The sequence below is a fragment of the Aptenodytes forsteri genome, unplaced genomic scaffold, assembly GCF_000699145.1.
Source record: "Aptenodytes forsteri isolate BGI_AS27 unplaced genomic scaffold, ASM69914v1 Scaffold29, whole genome shotgun sequence".
Classification (NCBI taxonomy): domain Eukaryota; kingdom Metazoa; phylum Chordata; class Aves; order Sphenisciformes; family Spheniscidae; genus Aptenodytes; species Aptenodytes forsteri.
In genome coordinates, this window is record NW_008794520.1 from 709,597 (window position 1) to 725,341 (window position 15,745).

A 15,745-nucleotide genomic window follows, 5' to 3' on the forward strand; every position below is an offset into this window, starting at 1 on the left:
AGACTTTTCTACTCGGGTAGAAAAACCACCTTCATCTGCCCGAGTCCACTGCAGGCTGCAGGAGCGCTCGGTGTTCGCCCCACTGACCACAGCACCTCCCCAGCTGCAGGGACAGACCTTGTATCGAGCTAGAAGCCACTGCTGTAGAGCTGTAGCTCAGACGTATCTACGCAGCAGAGTAGGGCACACCGTGGCTATTTGTAGCAGAGACAGTACGTTGGGGCAGTACAGCCCTGAACGGAGACCAGCTCAGGCTGGAAGCCCACGTTGGGCGGTGCCGTGCCACAGACGCCTCTGCCGCATCCAGAGCAGGGCTGGTGATGGCAGAGCTGGCGTCGTGCTGTTCTTCCGCGCTCCAAGTTCAGGGGCTAGCACAGATCTGGCCATGCCCACTGTGAAGGCGTGCTTTAGAGCGTCTCTCTACAACTCATACTCATGCTGGATGGTAATCACTCATGGCAGCCCTCCCAGTGAGAGTACGTGGATACCACTATGCAGTCAATGTAGGGTTCAAAGGATACAAGGAGACTGCAGTTGTGTCCTAAGGACTTGATCTTTCAGTGGTTTTCTTCCACAGTTTTGCATTTGTGTAAGCTGTGTTCATGCAAAGGATGCCTTTGAAAGACCACATTTCTTTTGAGGCAAATGCAAAAGTTTTTATGGGGGAAAAAAAAAAAATTCCAGGAGTCTAATTAAATCCATTTTCAAAACTTTTTTTAGCACTAGTAAAAAACCACAAATACCATTTTCTTGTCCCCCATACCACTCAGACTATATTTTGAGATAAGTCCAATTTCTAAAGGGAATTTGTGGGTGTATTTCAGCCAAGCTATTTTGCATTTCTAAATACCCCTGTGAAGAGCCAGATATACAACTTTGTAGTTTATTATGATTAAATCTGTAGAATCAGTGATTTTACCTTGTCCTTCCAATATTAAACAGGAGTCAGCCCCCACTGAGAAACAGACTTTTCATCCCACATATCCCAAGGGCGCTATATAGTGTGTGTGACTCCTGTGATTTACATGAAAAAGAAGCTTGAATATGATATGGCTAGGACAGGGAGATGGGACTAGTAGCATCTCCCTGCCAGCCCTGCAGAGCCTTGCCTTTTATCGCCAGTCCTTTCTCTTCGTCTCAGGAACCTCCCTTACTAACGAGCCGTGTTACCGGGAGGAAGATGAGTCCCACCTCCCTCTAGATCCTCAGGATTTATCACGCCCTTCCCAGTGGATTTGTATCAAACTGCCATTTTGTGGATTTTGTATAAACTGCCATTTTATTCCCCTTTAGCAGCAAGAAGCATTTTGTTTTTCTTAGAGCTGGCCTGCCAAAGCAGCTGGGTCCTGAACAGGGCCAAAAATAGACGTTTCCATCTCAGCAAACCAGGGAAGGAAGGCTGGGGGAAAATGGTAAAGAAAGAGGAGGAATATTATCCCAGATATAGGACAGCTTTTTGGAAGGAGGAACAATAGTGTGTGGAAAAGACTTTGCTGGAGGCTGGCTTTAACTGCTGGTTTAGGAACTGGCTGTGTTTTTTGCAGCTGACTTTACTGAACTGGGCCAAAGCACTTCCAGTGTTGGTCCCTTGCTCTGCACAGGAAGGTCTGCCATCAGTAAAGGCAGTGAGAGGATTACTCAATTAATACTTCATATTTTTATCTGTGTAATTCATATGGCTGTGAAATTATTTTTTAAAATTTAAGATTTTTAAATTGTAGTAATTTCTCATTATTATAAAGATACTGAATTATGTTAATGAGTGGTTCTGTTTAGCTGTCACTGATTCAGTGCCCCTAAAGCTCCTATTTTCTTTTTTTCAAAGGCAGGTCAAACAAACCCAACGATAAAGCTGTTTGTAGTTAATCTGTATGGACCAGCACATACACTGGAACTGATGCCACCTGACAGCTTTAAATCAAGGTATATAATTTCATTGTTTTGAAACTCATGTTTAATTTAACCTGACTGTCTCTCAGGCTAATCGTTGACTTTTTACATCGGCACAACACTTATCTTTGACTGGAATGCACTTGATCTCCATCCCCATGGCTGAACATAATGATGATAAAATAAAATACAGCTGTATTGGATTGGTGCTCCTCTTAAAAATCACAGGGATCTGGTATTTGCTCATGTCTGATGTCTTGAGAAGCTCTAATTTACTTGAAATATATGAAATTAAGAATCCTAAGCTATGGTCAAAGGGGCTGAACGCTGCCCTGTCTCTGAGGTTGTTACTGCATTCACTCCCAGCCTTTCCTTGCCGTGTGCCAACTTGTTGCTTTCAGTTTCTGAAATGAGATTGCAGAACATAGAAGTGTATTAAAATGCACAGAACACGTAATCAGGGTGTTCCCTTATTTAGAGAGAAATATTCTGAACTTTTCAAATCCAGCGGGTTTTGGAAAGTTTCATTTCTGATCATGGCTGACAGACGCAGTAAGGCGATAGAAGGCGAAATGCGATGCCACCAGATCACACAGACTAAGAAGGGACGTGCTGTGTTTTTCAGGAGAAGCTGCTTCAGAACCACTGAGCTAATTTAACAGTCCCTTTGATTTCGGGGCTGAAGAAATGAGGTCTGGCTGTAACCAGTGAATCTCCTGCTAAAGTTACTACCTTAAGCTGAGCTCTCGATTACCTGTCCTCATTTTGAGGTGCCTTGAAACTTTTGTTAAGGGCAAAAAATTTTCATCTGTTCCCATATGTGTATTCCAGTTTGTAGAATTGCAGTTGTATTGATTAAATTCCCATTGTGGTTTCAGCGCACATGTTAATGATCTTCTAACCCTAAATTATTATCTAATACAGGTAATAATAACAATAAAAGAGTTACCACAGTCCAGATCTGGCTGCAGTCTAAAGGCGAGGGAAGTGCAACTTCCTCTCTTCACTCAGGGCATTTTCAGATGGGGAAAGACGTGGGAAGGATTGGCAACCATAAAGCTACCTCTAGCTAAAAAAACCCCTCTGAATATAGTTGCTGTTTTTGCAGTTCCTACAAAACCCAGAAGATTTTTTTGGTAATTGTTCCCAAAACAATCAGGATGTTAACATGGGCACTGATTCACAACCATTGCAACCAATTTTAAGCTGGCGTAGCTCTCTGCTACACAAATTGAGGTACCCTAATTTAGTGCAGGAATAATTTAATAGTGAATTATGCCTTGCAGTTATTTATGTCAGCTGGAATGCTTACTGATTGTGTTAGTGAAAGGAATGATTTTGTGCTTTTTGAAGTATTTTCTTTCTGTTGATGGGCCACTACTGAAAAACATAATAAAGTCTCCTGCTGCTTGCTAACCCTTCATTAATTTAAGTGATAGTGTAAGATCTGAAAGACATTCCTTGCCATTGAGATTAGCATCGTAACTCTCTTAAACAGCATTAAAATTGTCCTTTAAATGTCAGAAGGCACGAAGAAGTGAAATGAGAAAGCATTGTGTAAATCCCCAAGAAAAAAAAAAATCTTGAAAATGTTGTTCAGATGTTATGGTTTCACTTTAGATTTTTCAGATTCATTCTTCCTCCCCAGCAGATTGAAAATAAAAGTAGAATCAAATGAATCAATATTGGTATCTTAAAACGTTTTTTGCATCTTGAAGCTGAAGGCTAGCAGTAGCTCAATTTGTGGAAATTCTTTTGTGAGCCTTGAGGGGCATCTTTGCCAGATTTTTGAGTCCTTGATAAAGATATTGTTGCTGTCTAATTGAAGTAATATTCATGTTTAAAATTCTGTTTTGCTGCTGTATCAGAAGACAGAGTAAAACTATTTAAACCTGGAAAAAAGTTAGTTTCATCTTAATTTTAGCTATTAAGATATAACGTCTGTGCTATAACATTTAGAAAAATTATATAGTTGTCAGCCAAGTATACTGTAGATCTTGCATTCTGACTCTGGACTTGAGCAGCAGTCAGTCATCACACTGGTCATCAATCCATATATATCCATATATCAATACATATATATACAGGTATGAAGAATGAGCTTTCATATATCAATATATATATATACAGGTATGAAGAATGAGCTTTGAACAGGCCTTTCTAGAGTGGAAATCTTTGGAGTTTGTAATGGTTGGGAGGGTTTTTTTAAAGTATTAGCTTTTTTAATAAAAGTAGTAGCTGCTTTTAGCAGTCAGGTTTTTTCAGTACCTTTCTAATCCATTCATTATGAAGTCATTAGTAAATAGGTCATGGGAGTCTTTCAGAATTAAATGGAATGGGACACTATCTTATGTAGTTTTATGGATCTTTCAGGGCAGAAACATTTTGGAAATACATATTGTACCAGTCATAACCAACTGCTATTACGGGAGAGATTCACTCCTACGCAGAGAAACCACACAAATGGGTAGGGAAGGGGGCTTCTGTTATTTATAACCACAAAAAGTAACATTCAGATTCTGAACTCTCCCCAGATTGTGTGCAGTGCAGGACCTCTGAAGACAGAAAACTGTTTCAGTGATTTTTAGGGCATCTGGGAACTTGATGTAAGGTTGAGTAAATTCAATGTTCTGCCTTCGTTTACTTCTTGCAGTGATTCTATAAAGGTGCTTGGTAACATTTCCCAAGTTTTGTTCAGGTTATTCTGATATAAAGTTAACAATAACATTTGTAAATTTACTTTAGAAAGTTTTATTCTGTGGAAAAATTTACCATCCGCTGTGCAGTGTTAATGTCACAAGAAGACTGACAGTCTTCCTTTAAACATGTGCTTGTATTCAGTGCAATTACTGTTTTCCCCTTTGGTGCTTCCATTCCATGTGTACAATTACATTATGTTTTCTTCAGTGGCGAACGTGATTTTGAACTGCAGGGTTTTTTTCTCATTAGTCCTAGAAAGCCAATATACATGTAGGATGAAATATGTGTGCATTCGTACACTGCTAGCTCCTGAAGTTCCCGTTGGAAAGCTTGTACCTCCTGCAGCAAATCTTGAAAAAGCAACATGGTGTGCAAGTGGTCAGTTCAAACCACTGTGCCTTAGGACACCTGAAGAATCCTTGTAACTGGTGGTATTTAGATATAAGGTATTAATATGACATTAAGAAATTATGTAGGCTGAAGAAAACGTGAAATAATCCATGACAGAAGTTGCAGTTGAGTTGTTAGAGTAGAGCTGTGCTTCCATACATGATGAAAAGATTTTTCTGCTAGAACTGTGTATTGGCTCTCGAAAGTCTCAGTGTGGGGACGATCCGCTGTTTGCTTTCCCCATTCTCAGCCACAGTGAGCGAGGGGCATTGGCTCTGCACTATTCCCAGCCACTGCTGACCAGGCAGTTTTAAAACGCACTGTAAGAAATTAAGTCAGTCCTTTTTCTTTCTTTTTCCAATAGTATTTAAATGCCTGAAAAAATGCTAGATGTCCACATTCTCATTTTGTATATACCTGCTTTTAAAGAGACTGAAATATACAGTCGGACCCTTCTGACTTTGTATGACAAATTTCAATAATTTTTATTGATTTTAATTAATCTTTGTTTTAATGGAACTGGAAACACTTAAGAAATTGAGCTTGCATAAATTCAAATAATGCTGTTACAAGTCTCACCAGTGTTTTTATTATCCACACATTTCCAAATGAGCAAAATCATTTGGATATTTATGTACTTCTAGTTTGAAATCACCTTTTGAATCTAGAAAGGTTGGTTTTATACTTCTGGCAGCCAGTTTATCTGAGCCTTGCTTTGGAATAGAAAGCTTATTTGATTCTAACTGGAAATGGGAAAGAGGTGTGCGTGTGCAATTTGGTATTAAGAAAACTGGGGTTTACTTTCAGCTTTTCTTAGACACACTATGTCTAGTCACTTCTTTCACGCTTCTGCCCCTCGCCTCTTCTGTAACTCGGCAATAACAATACCTGTCTCACAAGGTTAATGTAAAGGATTAATTCGCTATCATACCTTATAGCAAATGGCTGTAATCTATTCAGCCAAAGCCTACAGGATAAAAATATATTCACACACTTTATTTTACTGAAGCTTTCCCACACAATGCCAAGGTATTTATTGATTATTCCCTTCCCTGTTCAGTGGGAAGAAATGCAAGTTCTGCACGTGGGCTAGGACAAGCCCCTGGGTCAGCAGGGGCTGGGACCCGGCTGCCTCCCAGCCGTCCTGCCGAGGGATTTGGGCTTGGGGCTGAATGGGAGACAACAGCTCACGCTTATTGTCACCAAGGCTGGGCCCTGCTCTAGAAGGAGTGTCGCCAGCAGACTGAGGGAGGTTGCTCTGTCCATCACCCATAAAGGCAGAGCATCACCCACACCAATTTGGGTATTCAGGGGGGATGATGAGAGTCCATCAGTGGGCTACCAAGATGGTCGTGGCCAGGGCCCATGTCTGTGAGGAAATGGGGAGCAGAGCTTGTTAGCCTGGCTAGGATGGTGGCCATCAGCACCCATGGGAAGGGGAGGTAGAAAAGCTCCTTCCAACCAAATACCTGTGGCTTGGTCTCAGAAGAAAACTGCAGTACATCCATCAATGTATGCATAGATAAAGTCATGTATAGTATACCAAAATACCGACAAACTGTAGTTGTCTTAGCTACCTTGCAGGTCATGTCTCAATTTGTGGTGTTTTCCATGTGTGTTTCTGAGAATGACATTTTCTATTAGTATCTGTAAATTCTCATATGCTTTTCAATACACAACAAGATAAATAATTTAAGAATATAGTAAATATTCTAGAGCATTGTGCATGGGGCAAGTTTCTGTTGTTTACTTTCTTAGATAACCTGCCAGCAAACTAGTAGTGTGTAATAGGTTGGCTTTCTTTAGCTGAACCCTGTGGTATTTATTATCCAAATTATTAATACCGTCATCAAAAGTAAGGTTCCTTTTTCCATTGCCATAAATGTTAAATGTCTTCCAGCTATTCTTACAAGCAGGTTTCTTTCATAATCAGCTCACCAGCTTAAAGTTAGAGCAGATTTCCTCATTATAGTGAATGGTATGAAGTTGCAAAGTTTGACTCTTTTTCTTGAACAGTTTCTTATTTTAAAGTTTAAAATTGTGGTTTGTTTTTTTTTCCCCGTGAGGTTAGTCTGTCTATTTAAAATCTAAGTATCTAATGTTCAAATTTAATTATGATTGTAACTATGCTTCCAGTGTAATGCAGTGCAAATCCCTTTCCTTTGTTCAGCTTATTGTCTCTGTTGACTTTGCTAAGCACTTACAATAACAGCCAGCAAGATACACATATATATCTTTCTAGTTACAAGCATCCCAAAACTTACAAGTGAAACAAGACGTGCTGGACATTCTTGAGTGATGATAAATGTATTAGCAAACTGTTAAACTACTTCCATAGAACTGCATATCAATTGAGATAATCAAAATAAAGGAAAACATTCTATAAGAAAGAAAGATTAAAAAAAATGGGATCTTCAAGCTTGGCAAAGGATGATAAACACCTTTGATATTTAACATGTTTTTTATCAGCGGTGAAAAATGAATCCAGATTTCATCAAGTTACAAGTCTTTGGGAAAAAGCTAATTGCCGTATGCTCAGGAAAGACATTTGCTTTCTTAACACCTACAGTTGGAAATTTTTTTCTCACTGAATATCCTCCATCCATCTCAGGCCCCAAGACCTGACCTTTCTCGGTGTGCAGCACCTCTTCGGCACACGTGAGATGTTCCAGCTCCTACTGTTGAGCTGACAGTATACATGTCATGTTCCTGGTTCATAGGCCTAAGGGAAAGCTGTACCTTCTTTATTCTGATTACCTTATATAATTGCCTTAGGCCACTTTGAAGCCAAGCAACAGATATAAATACCAAATGTGGAATCAGAAGTAGCTCTCTGTCTGCTCAAGGAGCTTGAAGTTCTTGTTTTTATGCATTGCCTGGTTCAATCCAGCTTAGAATAAGGTGAGTCATGTACAAGCTCCTTCAATATTGACTGATCACGGGATGCTGTGGAAGGAGACTGCCTTTTCTGTGTTTTCAGTGTTTTCTGTCTGCTTTTATACAGAGTAAAGAGGAAAGCTATCTCTTTGGAATTCAGAAAGGAAAAAATCCTAGGGCAGGTGAGAGGGAAGAGACTAAAAAGTCTGAGGTGAAAACTTGATTAGAGAAATGGGGACTGGCTAAAAAACAAAAAGGCAGGTGTATGAGGCAGGGATTGAATGAGGTTTTCTTGGCAATCAGGGATTTCAGTGGGAACCCTGAGAGCTGGTGAGAATAGAGGAGATGAGTATCAACAAACGGCGTTTTTTTTTGGTTCCTGTGATCATCTTATAGTGGCCCTGCTGTGAGAAAAGGGATCGATAAGGAAAACCCTGGAACTGGCTACACAAAGTGTAGGAAAAAGAAAGTTAGAAGTGGGTGAGGAGGCACAACTTGAATAAAACAAGGCACAGCAAGAGAGAGAAGTCTGCTCTTATTAGGCCAATTGAATGCTAAACGTGGATTCTGTCTCTGCCACGTAGCCCCTGTGTGATACAGTGAGTTTAAACTAACATTGCACAGGTGATCGGTAATTGTGTTTGTTACTCTTTGGACATGCAGTAAATTAATCCACAGTCTGATTTAAGAAATGTTCCCGAACAAGGATGAAAGTTGTGTTCTGAACACGCAAAGTGCTATAGAGCACCTAATTAAATGGGTATCAAATTGAGGATCTAAAATGAGTGTAAATTTTTATTTAATATCTTGCTTCAGTCCGTTGTCCAGAAAGTAATCATAGTCTTTCCTCTTTAAAGTGATGTGAGGAAACTTACTGTATATACAGATGCAGAGGGTCTAATAATCCCAGTACATTTGTGCATTTGAGTCTGGAGGGAAAGAGAGAGTGCTTATTTTCATTACTAGAACAATAGATTAGTTGCAAAAAAAGCCTGATAAGTTTGGAGACACAAACTGATAGCAGCTTCCTCAGAACTAAAACAGTTTTTGCCCTGCAGGCTTCTCTTTTTTTATTCAACTGTATCAGCCAATCTAATAAAACATACAATTTTCTTCTACAAACTTTGACTTTGTTATATCTGTTGACCTGCAACAACGCTACTCTGTGTGTGTGTATGTGCACTGTATATATGAAACAATAGATTAACTGCAAAACTGTGAATTGCAGAGGTACATTACCTGGAGACAGTATTTAATTTCAGAAGGGTATGTGTTTCTACATACATATGTACACGCACACTATGCTACACTCCTGATAAACAAGTCATAATGTAGTGAAATTTGAACATATTTTTACGTATAGTTGATGAAAGGGAAAAAAAGGGAATTTTTAAATGATCTTTTGTTTTCATTTGAGTGATCAAGGAGTTTATGTCAGTGATGGAAGACCATGTTATGGTTTGATTTGGACTATTAATTACTGTGTCAGCTGGATTCTGAATGATTAAATCTCCTGTTTCCGTCCCTCACTGAAGACTCTCTCAAATGGAACAGCTCAGGCTCTGTTTTGTAGAATTTGGTTCTGGGATAATTTGGGCTTTGTTGTCAGTGGATGCTGTCTTACCTTGGTGCCTAAGTACCGGTAGAGGGAGGCAGTCCTTATATACATGTTTTGAACATTTCCTTTTGACTATCTTTGGGCTTCTGTATGCACAGTTGCAGTGGTTTTGGATGGCCTCATGAAGGCACGACTGCAGAGGGAGAAGTTTTCAACTCTTGTTTCTTGAGTTCTGCTATGGGGAACCATTTACTGAGATTTGGTATTGCACTCTTTGGTTTGTTTGTTGGATTATTGCTTTGTTGGCTGTGTCTCGTGTTAGATCTTGCGTTATTTTTGGCATACGTTTTTGCTCCTCAGTAATTTAAAAAGCTTTTTAAACAAAAAACCATAAGTATTAGAATATACCTGAAGTCACCATTTCTAGTCATCATTCTGGTATCCATCTGTGAAAATATCTATCTTATTAAAAGTCAAACATAAAAGCCAAAAGAAAGTTGGGCATATTGGGTTGTTCAGCTATGTTCTTCAAATATAGCACCAGACCGAGGCTGGGTGAAGCTGCAGTGAATTGCTGTCTCCTGCATCTCCTGTGTGCACCATCAGAGTTGTACACAACTTTGCTGTTGGTGCTGCTTAGCCTCTTTGATCTAGTAATAAGTCTTTTGAATGTATAATTAAATATGTGTTAGTATTAGATTAAAAGCCTAATCTTGTGCAAGCTAAGACCCTTGTTTTAAAGGGGGGCTGAGTTTCCACACAAGTTCGCTCCACTGATGCACATAACTCAGCTGGACTGTGAAAGCTGCCAGCTGCCACAAGTAGAGAAGTGAAACAAATAGCCTGGCTGGGATGGCAAGCTGCAACAGGTCTTCCTCTGTAACGTCCCCGGTCTGACAGCCTAACAGGATTTTGGGAGGAGGGAGGCAGATACTCCGTACCATTAGTCTGTGCCTAGGAAGCCTCCCTTGCTCAGCCAGGGTCATTGAAGGACAGACGATTTGTCTGATATTATGAGTGATTTGTTAAAACGAAGCTGACACGCACTGATACTGGGTGTGACTTCCCTTTATGCAGAAGTCCCATTATGGAATACTTATTATTTTATAACACGTGATATTTTAAAGTGGTCTCGCCTGCCCTCTAACATGACAGACCTTTTTATTTTTTTGGCAATAGGGCTGGATTCTTTTGCAAAAATGTGTGTCTTCCGAAGGTATTTGGTATGGGAAAATACTGGCTTCTGTTGGAATTTAGTGTTCGTTTTTAAGCTGGACGGCCAGTACATGGTTCATGTGTATTCGCAAACAGATGTTTCACAAGTCTATGCTTCGCATTCGGTAAAGTTTATGTATTACAAATGGCTGAGAAGGAGGTGCTAGCGGAGTACAAATTTCCCAGGGGAACAGCGCACTAGGACTGAGCCTTCCCACTTGTAGGAACACAGATGCTGGGCATTTGGGGTTATTTTCTCCATCCCTCAGTACTGATACTGTCATGCAGTACAAATCCAGCATTTGATGAACTGTATATTTTTTTTAAACAAAAAATGTCTAATCTGAAATAGGAATGATCTGAATGTTGTATTTTCAAATGTTTACTTAGGGAATATTACATCACCATGGTGAAATGGGTAAGCAACACCAAAACTGTGGTCAGATGGTTAAACAGACCTCAGAATATCTCCATCCTTACGGTTTGTGAAACTACAACTGGGGCTTGCAGCAGGGTAAGTCAGATTTTTTCCTAAGCTCTCTTTTCAAGGTTTCTTCCTGCATTTTGTTTTCATATTCAGAAAAAGATTTTCGGAAATCAGTTTGCAGATGCCGTAGTTGCAAGCTGAATATAATTAGTCAACAGGGAGGAAATAGATGTGAGAAAATTCCAAATCTGGTGAAATGATTTCATGCACTTAGCAACTTTGAGTGACATTTTCAGAATTACTAAGCTTTGTTCATTCATTAACTTCAGTGGAGACTGCGGTTGCTGAACGTCGTGTACTTTGGATATAGCTAGCACAGTGACAAGCTTGTCTTCTGTCAGATATTTTCAGCTGTCTGGTTTCTCCTCTCTCCCCCTACAGAGTTTCATTTCAGATCTTTCTGTCTCTCACAGTTTACATATGTTTAAGGAAAAGGTGTAAAATTCTGATAATTCCTGCAAATTCGATAGCAGAATTAAATAACTTTAGAAAAAAACCAAAACTGAAAGGCAATAGGGATATTTCATTTTGAATGTAAGTCAAGCTGAAATAGATTTTTCTATTTGAATCCAGCCATATCCCATCTCTTGACCCAGACTTTGACTTCTGACACTCCTGCATTACACCTCTCCATTTTCACAGTCAATCTTGCATCTTGAATGCAGTTGGCCACTTTCCCATTCTGAGTCATGTTCTCTTCCCAGAACCAGCTAAAAGTATAAATATTTTCTATATATGCTAATATCAGTACTAACAGATGCTCCAAAGTAGAGGGTATAATTTGGCAGTGTAAATGGTTATGAGTGATTAATGTGGGTCTAAGTTTGGCCTCTGAGTCAAAAGGCTCCCATCAGTGTCTGCTACTGAAGTCAGTCATGTTAAAGTGTTAGGGATTATTTCTGAGCTTGTCTCCTTCTTTTGCTACATAGTGCAGGTTGCTTTTCCTGACTCAGAAACTGCAAATAAGTCCCCAGGCTATGGATTAAGATTGTGAACATGGGGATTTGTTGATTGGGTTGCTTTTTACCTGGTTCCTGCAAGCCTTGTGCCCTTTCATTAAGAAAGTCCTTCGGGAACCACTGTGAGCAGTGGCTTCTGAAGGGAAACCCTTGTGTGCTCCAAGGTCAATTGGACTTGTCAGAAGTAGGTGTCCAGGGAGCTGTGATCCAGGACATAATATAAGAGAGAGAGATTGAGAAGTCCCACTCCAGAAGAAATAAAGTGCAGCGAAGGACCTTGTAGGTGGGCGAGGAAGGATAGCGATGCAGTGTCACCATAGTGAGCACAGCTCAGGCAGGGCTCATGCCTGTAACCCTGGACAGTTCCTCCGCTGGGATAAGGTGATGCTCTTGAATTCAGTAATGGATGAGGAAAGGCCGTATTGTGAGAATTTAACATTGTATCAGACCATTTGATTTCAACTGTAAACCTATTTTTTTTAATTCTTTTTTTTAGCATTTTGCACATGTTCTCAATTCCAAAAAGTACTGTATAAAACCAGCTGCTGTAGTAGCTATAGATTTTTCATTTTTCAGGCCATGTATGTACAGATGTATGTATAGCTAATAAATTTTCATGACTTCAGTGTGACTGTGACAACTGACAACACTTGATGTATATTCTATATTTTTTTCCCAACAATGTGTGCATGGTATTTGGGTTTTTTCTTAGATGGCATGATGTGAAATATGAGTGTGACCAATAAAAACCAACCATTTGCATTTATTTTTTTTCTCTTCACTAATGCCACACTACAACCCGTTAAAGCAAGAGATTGTGATTTGAAAAGGTCTCACGCTTTGAGCTTGATGCTGGCTGTTTGCCCAGTGTTGATGAAGGACCTAAAATATCCAGTTGTCAGATGATGCCTAGAGGTAAAAAACAAATAGGACTGCCTGTGTAAAGCTTCTTGATAGTTAATCAGAAAGGACTGAAAAAGGCATTCTTAGGTCCCCTGTGGTGTTCTACCAAAAACTCTGAATAAAGCATCTGACTTTGTAATTAAATTATCGTTTGTTTCAATGTAAGTGCCAATGAAGAGATGTGAAGATCGTAACACAGCAGAAAAAACACGAAATTAGGCTAGAGACCTTTTGCTGAATGTGGGAAATATTTTTGATCTATAGCTATTCCATAAAAGCATTTTTTTCTTTTTTAGAAATATGAAATGCAGTCAGACCTGTGGCTTCCTAAACAGGTATAGTATAAATGCTATTTCTGGGTGTATAATGTGTAATTGCTTCATTGTCATTTTTATTTAATTATATGTTATTTTATAAGCTATTAAAATCCATTCCTTTTAAAATGGAATACTTTTTAGGATCTTAAATTAATTTAGCAGCTGAGGATTATAGCAGCGTCTGTGTGAACATTCAGATGGCAGCTGGTTTCTTTGGTAGTGGGAATCCTGTCACTTAGCATCACACAGAGGGCATTTCACTATCTAGCTGACTGTGTCAGTGGTGGAAAGAGATACGCGCTTCCATCGAGCAACTCAGCCCTTCGAAGTGAGACACCTGTCTGGGTTTTGGAGGCAATGTTCCCTTCAGTTTCCAATCTGTGCATTCAGTTAAGTAAGCACTTAGATGACCAGCTGATTAACTACCTAACTCTTGGATGGTTAAAGATAGATCAGACAAATCCCATTCCAAGCATGTCCTATATACTGTGCTGATTCTTTTCTGATTAAAAAATAACCTCACCAAATTAAACTCAAAGGAGTTCAAAGATTAGAGGTCATAGGGGCTATAATTGGAATGCATAAGAACATTTCTAAATTCATACCCAGAACAATATGTTGAACTAATATGTCAGCAAATGATTCCATTTTCATAGCTTCAGAAGAGCTATCCAATAAATGGATGACACACATTCTATTTAAAATACATTTCAGGCTTCATTTTGCAAATGAGAAATCATTTTAAAAAATCTATGGTTTTATAGCAAGCCGTTTTCCTTTAATATTTCTGTGTAAAGTTAGACATAGAGAGATGGTATCACATCAGGCTACAATTTATGGCAAGACCATGATTCAGAATATCACTTCAATGTGCTTATTTCTTGCATACAACTTTATCAAAATCAGTGAGTGGTAAGTGTGTACTTAGTAATGTTTTGCTGAGTCCAGACCATGGAAACATTTGTTCTCCTCATCACTAGTAGGACTTATCTCTGTCATCAATTGTATGTCTGTAAAAGAATGTATCCTGGAAAGTCCCGCTGCATTAGGGATCAGACTACCAGACTTTTCATTGGGAGGGAGAGTTTTGCAAGGGCTGTAACCCATGCTTTAGGGCAACATTGCATAATAGTAACTACTGGCATGAACTACCTTTACCTTTAGTCACCACATTTTTGTTAATCTTAGCAAAATATATTTAAAATCTAAGGATTTTTGTCCAGTTGTCTTATGAGCACAGCAACTACCAAAACCAAAGAGACAAAAAACCTAAGCTGATGTTTTGTTAAGAAGTTTAATGGAAAATGTGAGAAACTAACACAATCTTACGTTTATAGAACGAAGAACCAGTTTTCTCCAAGGACGGCAGTAAGTTCTTCATGACTGTCCCAGTGAAGCAGGGAGGCCGGGGCGAATTTCACCACATAGCCATGTTTATTGTTCAGGTAAGGTTTTGGTTCAGGCTGTTTTTAATATCCTAGTGGTCATCTAGGACTTTTACTGAGGACACATGACCCGAGCAAAGGCTTGCACTTCAGTACAGTCTGAACACTTGTGTCGTGGTCAGTTGTCCTGTCCAGGTTGTCACTTGGTGCAGAGGGACATATTTATAACTTCTTGGAGAATACGTGGAGCGCTCTGTCTTTTCTTAGACCTCTACTGTGGTGGCATGTAAGGTCTGTAAAGGAAAGGTACTTCCAAAGTGTATTCTCTCTGGAAGATTTCATGTTTTCTTTGTACCTCTATAGACGAGCAGAGATGTTTTCTTGCTTAAACCCTTCTGTCAAAAATAATGTTTTATAGCCACAGAAATTGAAGAGACCTGCAGAAATGCTCATTTTACCCTCTTTATATACACTATATATGCATAAGTATAATTTTAAATGTCAATTCAGAATATTCATAATTCTGGTCTTACACATGACAGTAAAGGGAGGCAATACCCAGAACTTAAAATTTTGTGAAAATCAGGACTCTCTTATTACCCTTTGCAACATTTTCCAGTGGCTTCCATTTCCCAGGGTCATTGCTTTTTCCAAAGAAGAATCTGAAAGAAGATAAATTTGCACTATGACTTTGAAGGTCACCAGTATGAAGTTGTGATGAACTAATAAAGGAAATTATGCCCTGGAACGGAACACTCCAAGGCATCTATTTAAATCAGCAGAGCATTAATCCAGGTATTTTAGCAGAGCCATATGACATGCGAGGGATTATCAAGGTACCCAAAACATCAAAATAGCAGACTTGGCACCAGGCAACTCTATTATCTCCCTTTATGACAGTGTTCTGGTATGAACATTATTAAGTCTGAAATATGTTCACAGTGTACTGCAGACAGAAAAAGAGCAAAAGAACTTTAATGAAAATTTAACCTGAAGAAGCAAGAACAAGATACTCATTCACTAGAGTAAATATATCAAGAAAGAATCAGACAAGAAAAAAGGGA

General features: G+C 39.2%; 1 protein-coding gene across 1 annotated transcript in view; it reads left to right on the forward strand.

Annotated features, from left to right (window-relative positions):
- Positions 1-15,745, forward strand: part of DPP10 (dipeptidyl peptidase like 10) — a 259,024-nt gene that overhangs the window by 210,406 nt on the left and 32,873 nt on the right. Inside the window, exons 9-12 of the mRNA XM_009290973.2 lie at positions 1,826-1,923; positions 11,021-11,144; positions 13,276-13,314; positions 14,634-14,741. Of these exons, the coding sequence (XP_009289248.1) occupies positions 1,826-1,923; positions 11,021-11,144; positions 13,276-13,314; positions 14,634-14,741 (369 nt within the window). The remainder of the gene's footprint in view (positions 1-1,825; positions 1,924-11,020; positions 11,145-13,275; positions 13,315-14,633; positions 14,742-15,745) is intronic.